Below are 23,976 nucleotides of genomic sequence, written 5' to 3' on the forward strand. Positions count from 1 at the left end.
GATACCATAATTCATGATCTTATTCACTTTAGACAAATGAGTTGATGTTTGGATTCAATTTTGATGGGTACTTAGGAGATTAACAGTTGGATAACCTGAGGGAGATTCTTCTGGTAAGCCGAGTAGCCTTAAATCAATTGCCTCAGCAGATCAGATACTTGCAGGCTGTGCACTCATTATGATCACTGAAATACCCACAAAGGAGATAGATGACTTATATCGTGTATATTGACTCCTAAATCATTCTGTCTGATTAATGATTTCATTAGTACAAAAGACAACCATATTTTGAACAAAGAACCATTGGAATTTTACTATAATGTAACTTAGTGTCCCATTAAGATATAAAAGAAAATAAGACTTTTGCAGGTGTAAGTACTGTCTCAAAGATAATGTCTATGATCTTAGGTTTGATTTCTTCCTAAGCAATTTCAGTTTTCATAGACAAATGTCTAGCTGATAGAATTTCCTTTCCTCAGAATTTTGTTTTGTTTTAATAGGTGCTATAATATTTTCCAGAAATCTTTCAGTTCTTCTGTGTGTATTATAAATACTCCCTTCTTAGTTTTTGATATATTTAATAAGTTTTTAGTTTAAGGTTGTGTTTGTCTCTATAAACACATCTTAGCTTATTCTTTTTAATATTGTATTTATAGTTGTATTTCAATCTCATCAAATAGATCTAGCTGGGAATCGAGAAAAATAATTAAAATCATTCTGAACATACTAAAAAATTTAAATTTACCTCTTATGTACAACTAGTAAAATAATACATTCATCAATTGACAATAATTTCCTTGTATGTTTTTTATTATAAGAATCTCTCTGTAATGACTTACTCATTGTATCTTACCCATCTTGTTTCTCTGAAGTTTAGTATTTCCCACAAACCTAGATCAAGTCAGTGAAAACACAGATCCTTTAAAGAAACTCTAATAAGATGAAATATAAAACCAGAGAACTAGAAAATGATAAATTTCATGCAGTCGTTTCCCAGCACTTCTGAGTATCCAGTCAGAATAGTCTTGTCCACCTGATTTATCCAACTAATATTCTACAGGATATGTTTAAAATAATCTGTGTCCATCCCCCCAAAAATATTACCTAAAATTCTATTCTGTTGTATATGTGAAACATAAATATCTCTAATGACTTTTTTGTTCCTAATTTTCTGTTACTAACATCTGCAGATTTATGATTTTGATCCACTGAAGACATAGCACATCATGTTTAAATATACAATTATAGAGCAGTATAATTAAGCTGAGAAGCTGTATTTGAGAATCATTTAATGAATTTCTCTCTGATAAATAGAAAATGTAAAGATTCTCATTAGAAGTATATACAGATACATGTAATAATGTGTATTTTCTTGCTAAAAGTTGCTTTTTACATTTTTATTTTGTTATCCAATATACAAATAAAAAAAAAACTATGCAATACTCAGAACTGGAAATCCATAGAATTATAAACTAGTTATAAAGTGAACGGCCATATGACCCCCACACAAAGGGAGTATTTTTCTATCCTGTGAAACCCCCAAGTGCCGTTTCCAGATTGTTATTCTCAACCTCTCCCAAACAAGTAGCAAATATACTGATGTTTTGACAGTAATTTATTTGTTTTACTTTTTCTTTTTCACAAAATAGCAACTTCATAGAATACAATCTATGCTTTGATTACACTTATATTTAGTTTAAAATTCATGCTGTTTGCATTAATATATTTATCTTCATATACTGTCTTCCTCATTAACTCAACAAAACTATATTTGGGTCTAGAATAGCAAAATGGCATTCTGGCTTTAGTCACTTCTTTGCATATTTAACCATAAGAAGGTAATTCCAAGCTCTTAGTACCAATAAGCCCAGCTGCTTTTATTTGAAAACTTATGCATAACAAGTATAATGTTCATAAAATGCTCTGAGGGCAAAAGTAATAAAACCAATTGACTAGTGAAAGCACTAATTTACCTGCTTTTCAAAATATTTAATGTAAAACATACATTAGAGAGATAGAAGAATATTTCTGAAATTTATTAGACTCAAAATCGTATGAACTATAAAAATTAGACAAATCGCAAAACCATATTTGTTTCCTTTCAAATATATATGTTAACCTCTGCTCTATTCAGTAGAAATTCAGCTCTCCTCTGTGAACTGAACAGATCACCTGGATTTTCTTTCTTTTCTTTTTAAAACTTTTCTTCAGTCCCTTTATGTATAAATAGGACTGATACCCTTCACAGGTTGTTATAAAGGTCACCATTTCTCTACTAGTACAAAATGCCTTCACTCTGCACTAATGCCCACACCTTCTGCAGTTCCCATGCAACTGCCATGTTGGGGTATTTTGAAATCTCTGAAAGAAACACTCTCTTTATTTGGGGATTTTAAATGTCTTCTTTCCTCTTCCTGAGCATTCTTCCTCCTCTCTCCTCTTGGCCAGCTCTGTGCATCACTCAGGTGTCCATGTGCATGCGTCCTCCTGCAAGAAGCTTTCTCTGACACTCCCACTACCACCTCCCCAGAAATCTGGGGCAAGTGTTTTTCCTTCATGGTCCAATACTGCTCCCTGCACTGTCTTGAGCTGTGAGCATTTAGAGAGCAAGTGCTCTGTGTTCCACCATGGTATCTGTGCATTTCCTAACACAGTGCTTGGAACCCCAGAAGGGCACTCTGTCCTCCCCATCCTGTATACAAGGTATTTAAGTGAGGGTAAGGATGAAAGTCTGTATAAATAAAATGTATATTAACATAAGAGTTATTATTTCATAAGTACAAAGGGCCAGTTCTTAAAAGTAATTTCTTTTGAAATATTTGGAGATAGGGAAGAGGAAAAACCCGTTTCCTGGGCAGAATACAGGTGATAGTTTTGTCAGTGCAGAATCATCAAAAGAAACCTGGTTCTTGAGGACAGGTGTGGGGCATGCCTTAACATCAGTCCTGCCCTCTGGCCTTGTTCCTATTCTTATTTGGCAGAAGGAACACCTACCCTAACACCTCACCTGCTAGAGAACTCTCTCAGTGTTCACCTTCAATGCTTAGAAAAAAGCCAATATCCAACTAGTTCCAACATGAGAGACAGATACTTCTGCTTTCCATAGACTCTGGGTCACATTGATCCAAACTGAGTAGTTTAATGTTTTTAATTTATTAAGCAAATTCATGAAGCTGGTTTTAGACAGTCTCTGAAAAGACAGGAGATGCCCTGAAAGCAATATTCCTGGAAATAAAGATGTTTAACATCACTTCTACTTGCATCATCATGGATACAAACTGAAAGGTGATAGTGACTATCTGATAAAACTGTGATAAAAAATTTGGGAAGCCTGAATACACCTCTAGAGCATGCAAGAAGAGGTACTATGAGATTATATCAACTTCTCCCTAGTCTGGAGAATTAGAATAACAAAAGGCAAAATTGTGTTTCCTTAGTTTATTTTTGGCCAAGTGGGAAAAAATGACTTTTTAAAAGCATTGTTGAATCATACATGAAATTAAAAGACATTTGAAATAAGATTAAATAATATCCATAATTTTAATGAACTATTTACAGTAGCAAAGCAAGGTTTCAGTTATATTTAATAGTTGTAGAATTTTCAATACACATGGTTTATTTTTGATAAAAAAAAAAAAAGAAACATTTTTAAATGCAGATTGGGGAGAGAGCAAGGAGAGGAGGAGAGGAAGAAGGAAAGTAGAAGAAGAAGGAAAGATGAAGGGAGGGAACGTAAGGAGGCCAGAGGAGGGAAATTGAGAGAGAGACAGAGACAGGAGGCAAGAGTAAGGAAGAAAAGAGGAAAATGCACACTTTTGTTATGAATAGAAATCAGGTTTTCAGTAGTTTACAAAGTTAGCATTAGTATGAGTTACCTAGATTGACTGATTATACTAACCATGGTATTTTTATAATCTTGCGAACAATATTTTGGTTTTATTTTGCTGGATTTACTTCATATTCTTGGGCGTGACAGGATTCTGCTGTTGATTGGGGAGTATTTTATGTTCATTAGAGGCCTGATTAAGATTATTCTTCCCTGAATAGAATAAAAGCTAAAGGCTATAATTTAAATTCACATTTTTTCAGTACATATTTTCCTTTTAATATCAAGAATTCTAGCAGTTTTACAGATGGATTTTCAAAGGCACAATTAAAACCACATGAGTATTCCAAGGAATCTTTCCTCACAAAATGTACATCCCTTTAGTTCGAAATTCTATTTAATATTTTGGCTGAGTTGTCCCAGACACTTCTTAAATATATTCTCATATGGGTAGTATTAATGTCTCTTTACTAAACTATTTCATTTGTAATTTTAGTCAAAAGTTTTCCTGAGGTGATAGATACAAGATTCCACACTAATAAAATCTGATTAATATATAAATATTTTACTACTTCTTGTCTGTCATTATTTCAGGAATCTCTTTTGAAAGCCAAGTTCCATGAACCATAAAGCACAAGTTTGCATTTGCTAATTTACTTTTGTTTCAGAAATCTCGTTCTGCCAGGTGGAAACAGCGATAATGCAGTCTGTAGTGGTCTCATGTTCAAGTCCCAGTAATGAGAATGGAAATCACAGACTTGCAACCAAAGCTTTGAGTATTGTTTCTTCTACCCAAGGGAACGTCAAAAGTAAATGAGAAATAACACCTTTGCCTACGAAGAAGGCTTCAGAAAGTATTAGAATGAGCAAAGACTTCACTTATTTGTGCTAAATCAGTCTTAGCATCAGGTGTACATTGAAATTTCTGGTGCATCTGCTCAGCAAAAGCACAACTCCACAATAAAATTAAAATAACGTAAATATAAAGCATTCCTGGTATAGTCATAGAGATGCACAGAATGAGAGATTCTCTGGCTTTTCTCTCCTGAACCACTTAATTTCTGAAAATTAAAAAATGCCTTTCCACTTCTAGGCTGTCCAAAACAAAATCAGCAGATGTCAGTTTTCCATGTGTATTCTCTATCCGCTGTCATCACTACTGACTGTGTACTACCAATAATGGACATCCTTTAGGTGTTACGTGTGCTCATTCATCTTCCAAACACAACAAATCAGTTTGCAAGAGAAATTGGTTATAAATGTGAAGACCATAATGAACTCAGAAACCAATAAAATCATGTAGTACATGACGCTTAAATTGTCACCATTTGAAAAATCCTCTAATATGTTTTCATTGACCTAGTCGATGTGCTTTGAAAGAAAAGACAAGTTAGTTCTGTATATTGCCCTTTAAGTGTCTTGAACATTGCTTTTTCACCTTCTCACGCATATGTCTTAGATTATACAGATGAACGGGAAAAGCGTGCACTATATCTTTCCTCATGCAAGGATAAAAATAACAAGAGACTCCAAGGATCACACGGTTTCAGGTAAAGGACATCAAATACTCTACTTCTTTTACTTTAATGTTGGATTGAGATATGTATTTGAATTTCAATTTAGATGACTCATTCAGTTTTAGAAAATGCAACTTCTATGTCAAAACTTGTGTATTGGAAAATTTCAGAAAATAAGCAGCACTTGGACATAAAAGACAATAATGGCATGACTGAATGGTGTATATTTAGATCATTCTATTAGTTAACTTCATTTTTTTTAAATGTACATGATACTGCAGTGCTCCATAATTACTGCACTATTGAGTAATATGGTCACTGGTTTTAGGACCATAAAGCATTCTTACACAGAAAGTAAAAAACTATCATGAATTTTTCTGAGGAATAAATTCCCCTGTACCTTATCAACTGGAACATTATCAATTATGCTGAGTTTTTGTTTATTTGCTTATTTGTGTTCTTCTGTAAATCGAATTTATGACAGAATTTTTCAACTTTTTATTTTGAAATAAACCTCCGGGCTCCCAGAAAATAGTACAGTCATTTCTTTTGCCCGCCCTTTACCCAGTTTCACCAATGCTAACATCTGTCTAATCACAAAAAATGATGAAAACAAGAAATCAACATTATTATGTAGTATTAAAATATCTACAAGCCTTATCCAAATTTTGAGTTTCCCCATTAACCCACTACTTTTTTTTTTTACTGGTCCAAGATCTAATCTAGATCTCAGATTCCATTTAGTTGCATTTAGTGCACAAATAAAAAGTTCTGTTATGTAAATCTGTGAGATGAAGTATAAATTTTGTCTAAGTTAATCAATTTTTAAAATATGAATATCACCTATATTCTCACTCAGATACATTCTGTGTTTCATAGACCCTGTATATCAACAAATATTCCTAAGTATGTATGTTCATATATATGGATATAGGTATGGGTCGTATATTTAACATGGCGTATGTGCCGAAGGGGGTTTTTAAGGACTGATACAAGAAAGAATGAAAAGAAATACTTCTTCAGTATACTTGCTGTTGTTCCTTGCAGATTTTAGACCCTAGAGCATGTAGATGGGGAACATATTTTGCTTTGAGCAATTTTCCTCTCTTTAGTTTTATTGAGAATGAATCGATTAGAAGTCTAGTGTTGTTTTCCTTTTAAGATTGGGTCATTTTTCTCCTGCCAGGGACAGATAATTCAACCTTTCATGGTTTTATTGCATGCAGACCATGTTTTAAGCACTGATACATTCCAGGAGTGAGACTTAAAATCCATGGGCTCTTTTTGTAGAAATAATTACTTGCTACAAACTATTTCAGTTCCCTCCAGCACATAAAGCAAAATAGTGTAATACTTTCTTAAAATGCCAAAATTATTTTTTTTCAGGGAGTACAACAAAAATCTTCAAAACATTTTTACTAAATCATAAGGATTCTATATCAATGTGTCTGTTTTCCAGTTGTACTATTTTTACCATAATTTTATAGTATATCAAAGTAATTATCCCCTCAACCTTACTATTTTTTTGCAACCTATCATTTTAATTTGTTTTATTTTACTACAATTAGAAGATTTTTAAATAAAGAATAACAAAAATAAGAGCTATTGATATGTTGTTAGAAATATTCCAGTCTAAATTCAGTTCCCTCAGTATATAGTTTCTGCAAAATGAGAAAAGATTATAGTTTTCAACAATGAATTTTCTATCATCTCTCTGCATGCTTGTTTTATTTTGATATTTGCCTAAAATAATAATAAAAATATTTTCTTGTTATATTTACCATCCTTTGATTACTACTAATGTAGTTTTCATCTGTCCTCATGTAGCACTATGTCATTCTAAATTAAATGTTTTGAAACAATTTGTATTGTCTTCAAATAAGTCTTGAGCACCTCAAAGGGATTTAAATACATGTATATGCAGGACTAAAGCCAGAAGTAGAAATTTTTGGTGAACAGCATCTAGAAATTTGAAGTTAGTGGCAGGCAAACCCTGGCCTAGAGAATTTACACACCTGGCTAGTCTCTCTGCCATTTGCTGCTCCACCAGAAGCCTAGTTTGAGTGAGTAAATATTTCATGATACTAAGGTTTTACTGTTATTTTTAGCAATCAATGCCATTTTTATGTCCATGTTTTCAGTGAAAATTAAGTGTGTCTTTTAGCAATGCATCATGAAATATTTACAGATTAAACACTATCTTGTGTGGAATTTGCTTCAAAATTAGCTGTGTGGAGAGTGGTAGAGAAATAGGTGAAACAAAATTGACCATGATTTGATTAATTGTTGGAGCTGGAAGATTAACCTTACGGGGTTTTATTATAGTCTTGTCACTACTTTTTATGTCTGAAATTTTACATAATAAGAAATAATTAAAATTCCTGTTTGTCTCTCATGTTTGGAGAAAAACAGCCATATCCAATAGCTTCATCAATAGTGAAAAAGCTCGCTAAGCTAGTAACTTCACTGCCTTTGAAAAACAAGATAAGGTTATGATCAAGGAAGGAGTAAAGAATAAAATGTAGTATTTCTGCTCTTCCAAACAGAGGGGGAAATGGTCCAGTCGTGAATTTTCATTTTGGTTATATAAAACCTTTGAAAGGAGAAAATACTGTGTATCTTTTATAACATTTTAATAAACCATTCTAACTGGGTAAAGCATTAAAATATTTTATAAGAATTATATAAAGCACACCGCACAGAAAAGAAAAATATGTTTTTTTACTTATTGGAAACAAAAGTAATTTCAGATAAGGAGACAGGAATAGGAAGTGTCTATATTTTGGGTTTTTTAAAATTTTTTCTTCTGTGTGCTTCTCAAAGTCTCAGCTCAGAACCCTCATGGTTCCCAAGATTCTTACAGGGGGTTTTTCAGGTCAGAATTATTTTCATAGTAATATTAAGGCAGCATTTGCCTTTTGCACTCTCATTTTCCTGTGACTATACAGTAGAGCTTTTCAGAGATTACATCATGTGTAACATCACAACACATTGTATACAGAGTAGATAAGAAAATTCAGTTCTTTTTTAGATCAATAGCAAGCATATTTGCAATGCTGTAAATCAATGCCACTTTACTCATAAATGTTGTGTTTTAAAAATACAGTATTTTTTATTAAAATGTGATTTATCTTAGCATGGAATGGGCTTATTAATATTTAAAACTCATTAATAAATACTTTAAATTCTCAGTTTTTGTTTATAATACAGAAGATCTACATAGTTGTAACTCATATAAACCATAGCTCTTTGGAGTCCCCAGTCATATTAAAGAGTAAATGGATCCTTGAAACCAAAATTTTCGAGAATTACTTCTCTAAGGATCTTTACAGAAAAGGTTAAAAAATTGTAAATTAGCTTTTCTCTTTCTAAAAATTTTACTTTAATAAAGTATATTTTGTAACTGCTTTTAAAGTCAAATTGAAATTATATTTTTTATTCATTAATACTTATTCTTAGAACACCCATGGTATGACTTACATTGTATTGGTTGCTGAGTTGCTAGAATGAATCCAACAAAGATCTTGATCTACAACTTACTCATATTTTAGTAGGAGAACATTCAGATATATCACTTATTTAAACTTTGAGAATAAATTTGCACATCCATGAAATAGACCAGCTCTCTGTATCTCACATAATTTCAAGTGAACCTAGCACAAAATCTTCTACTTCCTATACACTCAACAAATGTTATTTCCCCTTCTCTTAGAGAGAAATTATCAGAAAAAAAAGAGACTAAAATGTAATGCTCGAGAAATGAGTCTCTTTTATTTAGAACTCTATCATATAGCTCCAGAAAAACAGCTGTTTGAAACAAGTCAAAGAAATTCTTCTGATTTGAAAAAAGATACTTGCTTATGTATAGTTCCGTAATGGACTGTCTACATCTGCAAGACTAGAAAGACTAATTAGGAAATGTAATAGGGAAGAATATTAAACATGTTTAGATTCAAAAGATAGCAGTGTCTTACATGGAAATAGCAGCTCACTTTCTATTTCCCATTAATCCACCGTCTTTATGAGCTTTTAGGAATAGGAGACAAAGGTAATGGATCTCATTGAATCTGAGTTGATAACAATACCCAATGTGGGTAGCCCTTTTAAATGATTATTTTAACAATTTTATTAAGGTATAACGTACGTATCATAAATGTGCACGCTGTAAGTGTACAAATCAGTGACTTTTAGTAAATGTATGGAGTTGTGTGACCATCACCACAATCATGTTTTAGAACATTTCAGTCATCATAAAGAGTTCCCTTGAACCTACTAGCAATATCCACTTCTAACACTCCTCTCCCACCCACAAGTGAGCAATTTACTTTCTGTCTCTGTAAGTTTACCTTTTCTGGGCATTTCATATATATATTAAATCATACAGTAAGCTGTTTTGGTGTCTGGCTCCTCTCACCACTGTTTTTGAGATTTATCTGTTGTGTATCAGATGTTTGTTCTTTTTATTGCTTTTCTTCATCTTCTGCCCTTCATTAGTATTAATCTAATGTCTTACTATAGCATCAGTCCTGGTGAATCTTTAAAGGCTAATGTCTAAGAACTCAACTGTCTCTATCCAGACTTAGTTGAGACTAAGTCATATACTAGAAGATATTCTGCATCCATCCAGTTGTATTGTTTGTATCATAAATTAACCTTTACTAAGAACAGTATCACTGAACCAAGAAACTTGTGACAGAAAAGCTGCACAGAGAGAGCTAGTATCTTCTTTAACTCTGACCCTTGACAACCCCTTGTAGAAACATACAGTTCATTGTTCTGTTTCTGTTTCCATTTTGAGGCTAAATCTTTAGAACGCTTGCACTGGTGTACAAGCTGGACTGGTGGATGAGGATGTGGGGCAGGGGTGGTAGGGAAAGAGAGGGAGAAAAGAGGAGAAAAAACAAGGAAGGAAGAATGGAAGAAAGGGAGGGAGGGAGGAAGAAAAGGAAAGATGAAATTCGTGTAGAAGTATCATATTCCCTGGAAATAAGAAACACTATTTTACCAAAATATATCCCTACTAGATAGATGACAGAAGGATTCCATAACTCAGTACTACTGCTTGTTAAATGTTTGAGCTGTGTTGATGCTGACCCCAGGGATTGTCTTTGGAGAGTAACGTGGGAAGGGAACAGGACTTGGAAAAGAGCTGGCTTTTAGAATTTGGAGATTTTGAAAGAGTTAAAAATGGTACTTCAATCACTGAATGGAATGAACTTTAATTTAAAGAGATAAGTAACTGTATCTTCAGTAAAGGAGAAGAATTCTGCTTTCTTTGAGTGCTTTCATTTTAAAATCTCCTTGACATTTGTAACAAAACTTTATCTGGTGCTGTATCCACTAACTAATTTTTAGCTTATTTTTTTAGAAAGATCAATTTAAAATATCAACAGTTTATTTCTGTCTCAATTAGATTTCTTGTAATAGTCATTCTCCATCTTTTTTCCGTGTGGCTAATTACAGGAAAACCTGTTCTAGGGAGTAAGGAGCAGTTTACAGTGTTCATAAGTCAAGAATGCTTTTATTGTGCCTGTAGTAAGTGCCATGTTAATGTACAAACCATATTAGTTGATGAGTTAATGCTTAAAACTGAATAATAAGTCATAAGTTAAGTTCATGTTTTCACTTTATCACTTGCAATCATTTATGTGTTTGGATTGTGTCTTCTCAATTTATGATAGTTATTACTATCTTTTTGTAAGTTAAGTGCTCCTCAATTTCATAAATGAATTATATGCTCTGTAATTTCTTATACTGGAATATTTTCATATAAAATGTTTACAAAATATCTGGTCAAGATGGACGAAGCCTTAGTATATTACTGAATATGGCTGAAACAAAGAATTATTTGTCAGTATCAGGTTAATCATTGTAGATCTTGCCAAGATCTCAGAAAGTTCTCTTTCATATCAGCCATTATTGAAATCAGAATAATGTTCTTTTGTTATTAGTGTCCAATTCCAGTATTCATGTTATAGTTAACTTCTGGACACCAGAACACATTTTTTGTGTGCCTTATAACTTGTGATAATTATTATACCTTCTTAAATTTTTACTAATAATTTGTTAATTCTCCATACAGGTAATGGATTAGGAATTAGAATTGTGGGTGGTAAAGAAATCCCTGGACATAGTGGAGAAATTGGAGCCTATATTGCCAAGATTCTTCCTGGCGGAAGTGCAGAACAGACAGGGAAACTTGTGGAAGGTAAGAACAAAGATTTCAGAGTAAATTTTTAAATCTGTGCTCATATTAAATATATTTAAATTTAATTTGAATATTGTCTCTTTTTTTACTGTCTAGGAAAATCTCTCCTTATGGTTAATTATGAAATTTTAGTTTAGTAGTATAAAGAAGATACATCCACAGCTGTATTCATTTCATTTTCAATTGCATTGTTCTTTGGCAGTTGGTTTGCTATGAGAATACCTTGTTTAAGAAACCATAATTAGTCAAGATTTTTTACTGTCTGGGGCAATATTACATTAAAAAAAAAACCACCGTTTTGTTATAGGGATTAATGTTTTCATAAACACCAAGAAAAATTATATTGAATTCAGAGCCATAAAAACATCAGATGGTTTAGTATGTGCTAAAGTCAGGTCAGCAAACTATGGCTGACCCACAGGCCAGATCTATCTGCTCCCTGTTTCTATAAACATTGTTTCATTGGAACACAGCCAGGATTATTAATTTACATATTGAACACGGGTGTTTTCCCAATACAATACATAACTCCATTCATGAGAGACTGTATGGTCTACAAAGCCTAAAATACATACTCTCTGACTCTTTAGAAAAAAATCGCCAACTCCTGTGCTAAGTACTGTCTAGACGCTGTTCACCTCATTACATCATAAGCATTTGAAAATAATGAACTTTGCAGGCATATCTAATGGGCCATAGAACATATATTTCATCAATTTCTTTCAGTAAAATGTCACAGCTTGATTCTCAAGATACACAAGGATAATTTTCACATTAATTAGATGATGTGATCATTTGCATTTTCCAAACCCTAACACAGATAATAGTTTAAAAGTTTTCAGTGATACTGTTTATAATGAACATTTTTTTATCATAAAGCAGCCTCACCCTGTCCTTCTATTTTTACTGTAAATTAAATGCTTATTTAGAAACTGTTTTTCTGTCATTTCATATTTTAGTGAAATGTTGCCTGTTATTGTTTAAAACTTAATTATGTTAAAATTATGAAATTCACTGTCATTGTCTTAAATTTAATATATTGGAACCTACCAAAAAAGTCTCTGAATATTTTCATAGACTACTAGAATAAACACAATATTTATTCATCACAGTTCTGTTGGAACCAGCTTAACTAACTCACTAAGAGATGCTTTGCACATCTCTTCCCAGCTTTACATGCAGTGCCATCATGTAGCTGGAACTGATCATGGTGAGAGTGTTTAGAGTATGAAAATAGGCAAATGCTATAAATCAGGCCCTTTTTGTTCATTTATTTGCTTGCTGATTTTCAGAATTCCAGTTTACCAGGGCATCACCAACTATATAACTGAAAGCATGTTATTAAAAATATTCTAATGGTATTCATACAACAAGGAAAATTGGGAGAGCTTTCCAGATAGCTAAGGGGAAGACTGTATGTATCAAGATATAACAATTATGAGCAAACACTTGGTCTGTCTGAATTTTCTGTGACTATGATCCTGTCATGCCTAATACTACTCTTTTGATATTGCAGTCTAGTTAAGATACAGGAATTGAGACCCATTTGGAAGGATGGGAGTGATATGATTGCTTTCAGGTAGCATACTCCAGAAAGAAATGAATATGCTGTATTTATTTTTAAATAAAATATGCAACAATAACTGGGCCTAATTTAGTTTGACAAAGATAGTTGAATAATTTAAAGATAGATCTTCATACCCTTCTGTCTGCACACCGTGGAAATCAGCGATTGCTTCAAATTGGGGTGATTGTAAGCACAATTTTAGTGAAGCACTGTGATGAAGTGATGCTCTTTGCAGTTGGTAGCTGATGTGGCCATTTTTAAGTTCATAACCTAAAGTAAAAATAGATACACTGCAAACTCATGAAAGAAAGAAAACTGAAATGAACGTAAAATTATGTCTGTGATTTTATAAACTCAGAGACTGCCACTAAAGCCCTGATCTTTTGTGGAACTAGTAGTTTTACAGTTGGTTTAATTGGTTTAAGTGGGAAATCATTGAAAACTGTGTACATATGACTTAAGATTTTATTTGTATTATATTAATAATGTTTAGCCATAGCACCAGGCCTGGCCTTTCTCTGCATATAGATCCTCTGATCAGAGTCCAGCTATTGCATAACCCACACCCATTACTTTTTATTTATGATTTCCAGCTTTGCTTTACTTCCTCTTACAATGTAAATCTTTAACAAAACTCATGGTAGTATTCTGTCAGACTCACCATGCTGTCTGCAACTGTCAATATTTAGATCCTGTTTTTGAAACATTAAATATTTTGAGGAGTAATTTTGACATAAAAAATCATTTATTTTCTCCCATCCCCAAGGCTATATACCCCTGTTCTATGCCACCAGGCTAGAAGGATAAATGTTTATCCTTTTTATGTTGAAAGATGAACTGACCAGAAGGCTGTTAGTCCAAATGAGTATCCACAAGGACTCACTTTGTTTAGACCAGTATACTTTTTGGCTTTATTATATGTTTATATTTATTATAGTTTTGTTTTGTCTATAATCGTGTTTTTCGTCCACACCTGATAACCATATGGAACTCAGCCTCAAGCTTTAAAGATGATCGAAAAATTTCAAAGCAGTAGATTGGCTGAAACATAATCCTGATTTTTATGCCTGATGTGAAGTATCACTATAATACCAGTTGTCTATCACTGGAGTTTGGGTTTCTTTTCTTAATTTTCAAAATTGTGCTTATAAATGTTGATTTTTTAAAAAATAAGTTTATTGAAAGGAATAAAATTGATTGATTTCCCATAGTTTGAATTTAACTTTTTCCTAAGGAAAAGTTATACATAACTGTATAGATAGAGAGAGAGAGAGAGAAGTAGAGAGAAAGATGAAATACATGTTTGTGTTTATGTAGTTTAATTTCTCCATTTGTGTAATGAATTCCAGATAGACATAGGAATGGATTTGATCTCTCCAGGTATATGGATCTCTTTCTACCTTTCTGAATACAAAAGTACACAGACTAAGCCTTTATGATTCATTATTCTCTTCCAGGTGATTTAAAACGTGAGTGGCATTGGGTTGACCAGAGAATTCTTAGACTGTACTTTTTACCACTCCAAACTACAAAGCTGTTGTTCACAAACAGTTTGTCTGAGTCTCCTGTATTTTCCAAATTTGGTCATTTTTACTGTAATAAGCCTTTCAGGCTCATCATGATCTGAGATGTTAACACTCTTGCAGTTTTCAATGGCATGGACTCTATCTGTTTTGGTTTTGGGGAGAGTAAGAGTATTTTCAAAGTTCCTCCAGTTTTATTCTCTGAATTTATGCATTTAAAACATGTTGATCAATGATGTAGGTTTTTGATGTTCATAAGCCAAGTGCTGTTCTGAAAGTACTCATTTATGTAACTAACATTAAATGGAGGAGAAAAAAAATGTCACTGGTATACTTTCTGAATCCCTACTCTGGTTATTAGTTTGAAAAAATACTTTTGTTCAGCCGTTTTTGAAAAATCTTTCTGGACAAAGTTGTATATCTTTTTAAATAATATGAGAGAATTTTATGCTGCAGAATGCTGAGAATTAGTGATAATTTCTTTTGCAAAATCATTAGGCTATATTCAAGAAATTCATTTTAAAACACTCCTATTATTAGCTTATGTGCCACCCCCTAAAATGAAAAAAGCAGTTAGAGAGTGTTCCATTAATCAAAATTTTCTGAACCAGTCTTTTACTTATATAACAATCTACAGTGGTTTTCTGAAAGAACTCAGGCAATCAGGTACTTGAGGAATTCTGATCTTCAAAATCTTAACATTTATTTCCCAGGAACATTTATTAAATAACTTTAAACAAATACTGAACAAAGAATGATCTTTTGCTATCTGTTGTTCTTTTTAATGCATAAGATCAATCTTTGTTCTGTTCAGAAAATGAAGACAAAAGATCTTGGGGATTAAATTACAAATCTAATTAAGTTTCTAGAGTGCCCTTTCTTGCTATTTGCTTTAAGATTAAAATGGTAACAATTTTAGACCAACAATGTCGGAGCTGTGAAGTGCTCTACAGTATTGGGGTTTTAAATAGTGTATAATATTTTCTCATTTTGGTCTTTGATATTGTTACTTCTCTTTGAACTAATTTGAGCATCTAAAAGTACACTCATGGGCTTTGAATATGTATTTACAATTTGCCGCTTCCATTTTAGATCTCTATCCGTAGATAAATGATTGTAAACCTTATTTATGTTAAATATCAATACAAAGTTCAGTATGATCAGTGCTTTAATTAATAGTCTCAAAATTAGATGCTTCCCTTATAGTCTTCTCAGATCAAAGTTCCAACCGTCCCCAGTTTGGGGAGTCTATATTACAACTGTCAAAATCTCATTAAAAACATAGATTTTGTTTATTTTTTTTTTATCTGATAAAGACCAGGTTCAGGTGTTTGTGTTCCATACCATTTGTGCCTATATCTCTTGTGTCCCTTGACACCGAGTTCTTTTTTTTTTTTTTCCTGCAAATTCAGTGCTCAACACAAGCGCCTAATGTCAAGCAATATATGTGGAAATGAGTGATAAAGAATTCCTTTCAATTACAAAAGTTGGTACTCGTTAAGATACCACTCCTCTGGAGGTTGTGTGAAGCAAGTAAAACGATACAAGATAAGATGATACACTCTGTTATTTGTAAAGGACCATGTGCACTTAAGGCAGCATGGATATGTGGTAATATGACTTCTGATTATCTCTTCAGAAAAGATGTGCACAATAAACTATTTCCTCTGGGCACATGTTCTTACAGCTGTGAGCTTCAGTGCTCATGAATTGATAAAACTTCTTCCTTTTTTTTTTTTTCTATCAGTTTTTCTTTGCTTTGGATTTAAATTAAGATCTCTAGAGTAGGGGTGGGGATTGAATTATTCCCGACAGAGAAAAACTTCCTCTGTCTGGAAATGCAGCACCTGCTCCCTATGCAGTGACAGAGTGTGAGAAGGGAATTTTTCCCACTGGCGAGTCTTCTTCAGCCCAGAATCTCCCAATCATTGTGTTGGCTCTGTGGTTGATAGCCGGCGAGGGCCCAAAACAGATAAGTCTTAAATTAGAAGTTAAAAATCTCAACTCAAAATAGCAAGTACTATGTGAAGTGTTTGCTGCCTGGCACATCTCTTTCTGATTCATTCACACTTAAATGGTGAGTGGGTTTTGCTCTCAATCTTGGAAGTTTTTACTGAAGCAACTCAGTAGTTCAATGTCTCCATTACATGGTAACCACAGAAAGTCAGGATTTGATGTCTTCTTAATTCACTGAAAGTGGACGTGATTTTCCCTAGTCTGAACCCCCTCCACAGCCGGGAAAATTGCTTTAAGAGGTTTGCCTTAAATCCTATTGGTGCTTCTTTGTTATCAGTACATAAATCATTACGCCTATAAATAAATACAAATTTCTTTTTTTTTTTTTTTTTAAGTTTGCCTTATAAGATTCCTCATCTGTTGAGATGCCCAGCTCAGCCCACATCATCTGTTCTGCCTTCCCTGTTGGGAGCAGGGCAGGGGCAGTTTCTCAGCATTTGCAACTTAATGTGTGCAGCTTAACACTTAATCAGGCACTGACCTGTAATTTTCATTACAAATGTTTGAGTGTCCTAAAAAACTGTGGAGAATAATACAGCAAACAACCACGGACTTACCATATTGCTTTAATTCTTACCATTTTGCCTGTGTTTCATATTTTTAGGAGCGTTAAATACCTATAAATCAATTAAAGCCTCCTGTAGTCCCCTCTCCTCTCGCAGACCTCCCTTACTGCGCCGGGACAAACCACCAGACGTAACTGGAGGTTGCGCCTTCATTTGCTTTTCTTCGCAGTTTTGTGTAGTATTCATAAACTATGTAAGGACTCATTTTGCTTGTTTATGAAATTTTATGAAAATGGTATCTTACTGTACTGTGTTTTTGCCACTTTTTTTAGTCACCGAGTTTATGAGATTCGTCCAAAGTAAGACATGTAGTTCTATTTATTTATTTTAACTACAGGGAAGGATTACATTATTGTTTGTCTCTACTGGAGTTTACTTTAAATATTCTCTGCTTATTTAGTCTATTTATGAGTTTTGTCTTTTTTTTTTTTACTATTTCAAACAGTGCTATAATGAGTTTTTTAAGTAGTCTCATGCACATGTGCAAGAGTTTCTTCTACAAGTTTAATTTCTGGTATATAATGACTGTCTTGTTAAATAATGTCGGAGAATGTCGTGTGGTTTCTTCAGCAGTGGTTGATTTTTCCAGATTGCTCTCCAAAGTGTTATCCTGTTTTTACGTGCACCAGTAGTCAATCAGTGTTCTTGTTCCTTTATGTCCTTGTTCTGCTTTCTCTGCATTTTTTTTTCAAATATAACATGAAGTAATATCCCCTTGTTGTCTTCATTTACCTTACCTTCGGTAATGTTAAGCATGATGATATTTTGTTTATCGTGTTAGCTCTTGGGTTTTTCTCATCTGTGATTTCCTGTTCTTTTGCTTATTCTTTAGTTGGATTGTTTATGTATTTTAAATTGAATTTTAGGGAATCTATATATATTATGGATATAATAGTTTGACTAGTATGTAGGCTGTCAATACCTTCTCCAAGTATGTGGCTTGTATTTTTAGTGTCTTTTTTTTTCCCCAAAAGTTGTAATTTTAACATAATCAGCTTATCATTTTGTTTCTGTTAAGTTTTATGAATATTCTGTATTGTGCAGGAAGTTTTTCTTGCCCTGAGTCTTAAAATATTAGCCTATATTTTCTTCTAAATGTTGTAAAATCTTACTCTTTATACAATGTCCTTATAGATGTAGAATTAAGTTGTGTGGGTTCATCACCAGTTTTGGGTTCTGGCCAGCAGAAGTCCGACCGAGACGGAATGAATTACTCAAGACTGGAAATAAGTCAAGAGAGCCAGAGGGAGTAGGGAGCCAACTCCAGGAGCCTCTCAAATCTCCCATATTTATTGAGTACAGTCAAAGGAGGAATGCAGGAATCTAGGGAAGGACTGGGTGGGATCACAGTGAGTTCAAAGGCTTTGTTTATTGTTGGTGTTTGGCTCAAGGTCAGAAGACCCTTTTTGGTGAATCATGTTGCGTTGAGCCTTTCAGCTTATCAGGGCGGAACGTATGAGAATCAGCTGCTTAACAACTTGGACTCAGGCGGTTGTGCCTGTCTTAGGTTGCCCCCTTACCCGTCATTGGCTAACCAGCGTTCTCACCTCTGAGTCTGCAGCTTTTTATAAGTTGTTTACCATTCCAGCCCAAGGCTGTTTTGGGGATAGAAGACTAACAGCAGGCTCACCCAGCGATTATAGCCGGGAGCCTGGGTCATTGCTAAAACCTCAAGGCAGTTACTAAGCACATCTTCTTTAAGGAGATAAGTGGCTGGGATCTGTTACAATTTGTTAGCCCACTCATGGGCTCCCACAAAGTTGTTCTTACTCCATCTATGGGCTGAGTAGAAATTTTAGGTTTTTTTCCCATCAATATGGATAATCAGTTGCCTGTGCACCATTCATTGAATAGTATATCATTATACCCACTGATCTGTAAAGCCCCATCTGTCATATATTGATTTTTTTTTATACATGTGTGGGTCTTTTATGAGATCTTTGTTTAGCCTGCTAGTCTAATTGTCTGTCCCTACATCATTGTCACACTGTTTTAATTATGATATCTTTAAGTCCTGACATATGGTAGGTAATCTGCCATACTGCTCTTCTTCAAAACCCTTTTGGGAGAATTCTTGACTGTTGATCTTGCATGTACATTCTAGAACTGGCTTGTCAATTTTCGGGAAAATCTCTGTTGAAATTTGATAGTGATTTTATTGAAGGCATAGATTAATTTGGAAAAAATATCTTTTATATTGAGTCTATCTATTTGAGTCTTCAGTGGGTTCACAGTGTTGGACCTTTGTTCTGAGAGAGTTAATCATTGTATTCCGAATCACTATCATACAGTAAGTTAGGACATTAAAAAAAAAATTAACACATGGCAATTGTTAAACTTATTAACAAGTTTATATTATTTTATATTAACTTATAATAATATAATATCTCCAGAAAAGGAAGAATAGAAAACATAACTAAAATATAAGTTTGTTTAGGAAATACAAGGGGCCAAATCTAATCCTTTATGTGCATATCATTGGTTCTCAGCTCAGTGTAATCACTTTCTTGAACTTATTCTTCAAATTACTTTTCCTCAGGTATTGTATATCACAGCACCATAATTGTGAACTATATTACCTGCAGTATACTTTTCAAATTTCAACAATTTTCATAAGAGTACAATGAATCCATAAGAAGAAATACCTTTTAGCCGTTGAACCAAAGTTATTCATTTATATTGATAGATTTTCCAACTGAAAATTAATAAAGTATCTTGAAGGTAACTTGTGTGTTTATTATTGATAATAAAATCAAATTTGGAAAAATTTTGGAAAGCTGTTTGGAGCTAAGTTAGGAGTATAGTGTTAAGATCTGAATGTAGCTTCAAGAAACTTCTTAATGAATCCATAGGTACATAGAATAGGAGAGCAAAAAGTTAAAACCAGTGATATCCAGTGTTTGCTTGTGGATTTAGCCAAAGCTGTAGGGAAAATTAGCTTCTCCCAGGCCATTAGATTAGGCCTATTATTTAAAAAAAACGAGTTTATCTTAGTTCTTCCATTTTCTGTTGTTCAAGGAAATGTGCCTGTGGCATAAATTCTAATTCGTGGGTATTTCCCAATTCTTAGTTTCTACTTGTTTCCACACAGGCGGTATTGACCCAGCTAGCTAGCTCTTCTTTTTTTTTTAATGTTAGATAAATTTATGAGTAAAACAGTACGTGAATTAAACAAAATAAAATTCTCAAAGACCTTTTCTCTATTTTCAGTTTATAGAGTTTGGGCATTTTTCATACTTGACCCACTTTGCCTATAAAAAGTAAGTTGCCAGCACTAAGAGCATGGCAACACCCTAGAACAAAATCTTTTCAGTTTTTCTGATAATAACCATACAAAGCATTTAGAAGGATAATCACTAGCTCTTGTTAAAGATGAATTGACAGGGTTTCTGGCAAGAAAATGTTGTTGGATTTATGGTTGAGAATCAGAGATTGGAATGGAGGTAAGGTTAGCTGTTTTTGCAGTGGTGGTTTGGATTTTAGCAGTTGGCCTCTGGAATTCCCTGTCATGAAAGAGCTCATTCCAGTAGCATCACTAGAGGACACACTCCTGTGCGACTTAAAGGAGAATGTTCCAAGGCAAGAAAGTCTCTTCTTATGCTTTTTTGGCATATGTTACAGATGGCACAGGAGTCAAGGTTGGAGACCAAGATGAGTGAGCTTCCTTGTTCTTGTTCCAGGGGGATTACCACATACAGATTGGTCATTAGCATGAGAGTTCCCAAAATTCCTACAAGACAGTGTGTCACATACACATGGCAGACGATCACGTTTCCTGTTGATATAAAGATTTTCTAATAAATATTTAGGAACTATCTTCTGGGAAGAAAAATACATAAATGGTGGGTCCATGGCCTGGTAGGTTGTGATATATTATTGTTAAAATACAGTGAAATCATACTTTTCCTTCTCTGGATATTTCATTAGCTATATTGCCAAGACAAAGAATGATATTCCTCTTCTTTAGCCATTTATTTTGAAATTAATCAGAGGAACTTATGTTTGAGTCCCAGTATTTCTGATAGAGACATCAAGAAAATAAATAATTGCCCTGTTTTACACACTTTTAGTATGTATAATACTCTATCCTATCCTAATTTGATTGCTCTTATCACTAGAAGTGGTATACCTTGAAATATATGTGTATGTTCATGTGACACTGCTTCATGATGAACAGTTGTTTCTATTTCTAAATTTCTGAATTTGTCTAATCAGCATGCCATAATAGGCTACGTTTTGTGTGTGTGTGTGTGTGTGTGTGTGTGTGTGTTTGTGTGTGTGATCTCGGACTGGTTATTTTGGAAGCAAGGATGTTGAACTCTCTCTTTAATAGTTATACCAAATCTTCAAACATCCAATACTTAAGCATCTTCAATATATAAAGAGAATGATTTTGGAGTCAGGCACATCAGGATTTAGATTGAGCTCTGGTACTTATTGCCTGGATAACTTTTAGTACCTTGTTATTCTCCGTTGGGAAACTGAGATAATAATAGTGGCTGCAAAATTGTTAACAGATTTAGAAATAATGTATCAGAAACATTTACTATAGTGTTTAGCATAGTGTTTCACATAAGTAGTGAAAAGATGGTACTTACTTTGGAGATATTTGGTGGTAAGAAGAGTATTTGCTATTTAAGCTTGAACTCTGTGTTTCCTGTATCTGTACACATGTAGGATAACTGGCCATGGTCAGGTCTGAGCTCTGAACTGCAGGGATTTAGAGTATTCCTAATGGGAAGAGCAGAAACTTGAAGTCAGAAGACTAGAGTTAATGGCATCTTCATGACTTTAGGCAAGTTGCTTATGTTCTCTGTCTCCTTTTATCTCATCTGTACAAGTTGAAGTTTCTTTAAAGAGGTTTAAGGAGGTTAACTGTGAGTCTGAAAGAAGCTGATGCATTTTTTTGTGCTTAGTTAACTCTAAAGAACTATGCTAGCTACAGAAGCTATTTTGTTAAGGATAGACGAAATTAAATTTCATAGATGACAAATTAATCTTACGAAGTTTAGGCTTCCTGTAAGGGAGCGCTGATCTGCTAAAGGTATCTGCTAAGTGGAATATCATTGTAGGTACAGGCCTGAAAAAATGTTTTTTTAATTTAATGCCTGAAGTGGTTAAACTGTGTCTCATGTAAGTAGATTACCTCCTAACTGTAAAACCATACTTTTAACTAATCTTTTAAAAAGATTTCTCAGTTTTTCTTCTTTTCAACAGTTTGTTAATCTTATGTCTGATTAAAGTCTACGGACATGCATGCAATTAATATCTGTTTATGTAACTTTCATGGTCTGTTAATCACTGAAAGCATATCTTGTTCATGAACAGAATGGTGGAGTAGGTGTCAGGTGTCTGGCTCCCAGCATGTGGACCAGTCTTTCTCATCAGCTCCTTTTGTGTGTGGCTGTTGACACATCACAGAGACTCACTGGATCTTCAGCATCAAGTGTAAAGGATCCTCCCCAAACCCCTGTATAATGCAAACTTGTGAGACACTCTATCTGTTGAAGAGATGTAGGGGAGAGATTGAAGCTGGCGAAGAATCACAGGGTCAAAGATTTGGAAAGAGGAAGCAAAATGTGTGCTATGATAAGGTGGACGTGTTATACATAAAATGGAAATACTAGCACTAGAATTAGGAAAGTGAGACTAATTACATGGAGAGAAAGAAGGAATGAGATCAGAATAGATAAATCATGACAGCTCAGTCTCAGGGCTCCTCCTCACTTGTACAGGCCCCTTACAAGCCTCCAGGAAGTTGAAAAAACACATGTGATGTTTGTGGCATTTGTCAGCTATTTACTATTCATCATTTGTTGTGATTTCTTTTGTCCTTTTAACAAGTGTCCACTTGCATTGATTTTGTATTCATAATTTTCTCTTTTTTCTTAAAATTACACAAGCTTCAGACCTTAGAATACTTGAATTCATCGTTACGTGAGATGGTTCTTTTTGGGGGAAGAAAATTGAGGTACTTACTGCAGAATTGTAAGAATCTAGTGGTATGTAGTAGCAATATACTGACAAGGAAGATGAAGGTGATGAAAAGGGAGTTCAGGAAGAAAGTTGTTGTGAAGGAGGAGAAGTGAGAATATTAGGAATATTGAAAATAGTGAGGAATGCAAAGGATTAGAACATTTATTCAGTAACCACTCTACAGGTATCCTAAAATGATGTAGAATGATTTAATTCTATGTTGCTTTCAAGGTTCCTACAGCCTAAAGGCAGTGGATAGAGGATACTTACTGTGGAGGAAGAGTTTACTCAGGGTCTAAATGAATAAAAATATAAAACAAATCTGAATATCCAGGAGAAAGATACCTTTAAAGAAAGAAAACCCATTATTGAGTGGCTGTTGTAATGATGTATATTTTCTTCTAGTTTCAGTAAGAGAAATATAGAAATGCAGAATACAGTGGTTGATTCTGCAAGCTTCTGTTAGAACCAGTGCATAACTAAATGGGGCTTACAGAGATGCCTCCTCCCATCCCAAAGAATTCCAAGTGGCTTTCAGACAGTTTCTAAGAACAGACTGTAAGCTTCTGAGGGCAAAGGACTGCTCAGGAACTGAAGCAGATCTTTTTAGGGTTTTCTCTATTTGATTTGTTAATTTTTGAAATTGAGCTATTGTGTTTGCTTGTAGTAATGGAGTACCGCTATTTTCCAAATGTAGTGACAAGTGCTGATGCAGAAAGAATGTTCTATGGGAATGCAGGCTTTCACATCAGCACTAAAAAATTCAGATTAGAGATT

The 23,976-nt window shown here is 33.9% G+C and overlaps 1 protein-coding gene across 5 annotated transcripts in view; it reads left to right on the forward strand.

Annotated features, from left to right (window-relative positions):
- Positions 1–23,976, forward strand: part of PCLO (piccolo presynaptic cytomatrix protein) — a 310,859-nt gene that overhangs the window by 205,073 nt on the left and 81,810 nt on the right. For all 5 annotated transcript variants that reach the window (XM_064487619.1, XM_031454792.2, XM_064487621.1 and 2 more), the window contains exons 9-10: positions 5,286–5,376; positions 11,426–11,551. In XM_064487619.1, coding sequence (XP_064343689.1) covers positions 5,286–5,376; positions 11,426–11,551 — 217 coding nt within the window. The remainder of the gene's footprint in view (positions 1–5,285; positions 5,377–11,425; positions 11,552–23,976) is intronic.

This window comes from Camelus dromedarius, chromosome 7, assembly GCF_036321535.1.
Source record: "Camelus dromedarius isolate mCamDro1 chromosome 7, mCamDro1.pat, whole genome shotgun sequence".
Classification (NCBI taxonomy): Eukaryota; Metazoa; Chordata; class Mammalia; order Artiodactyla; family Camelidae; genus Camelus; species Camelus dromedarius.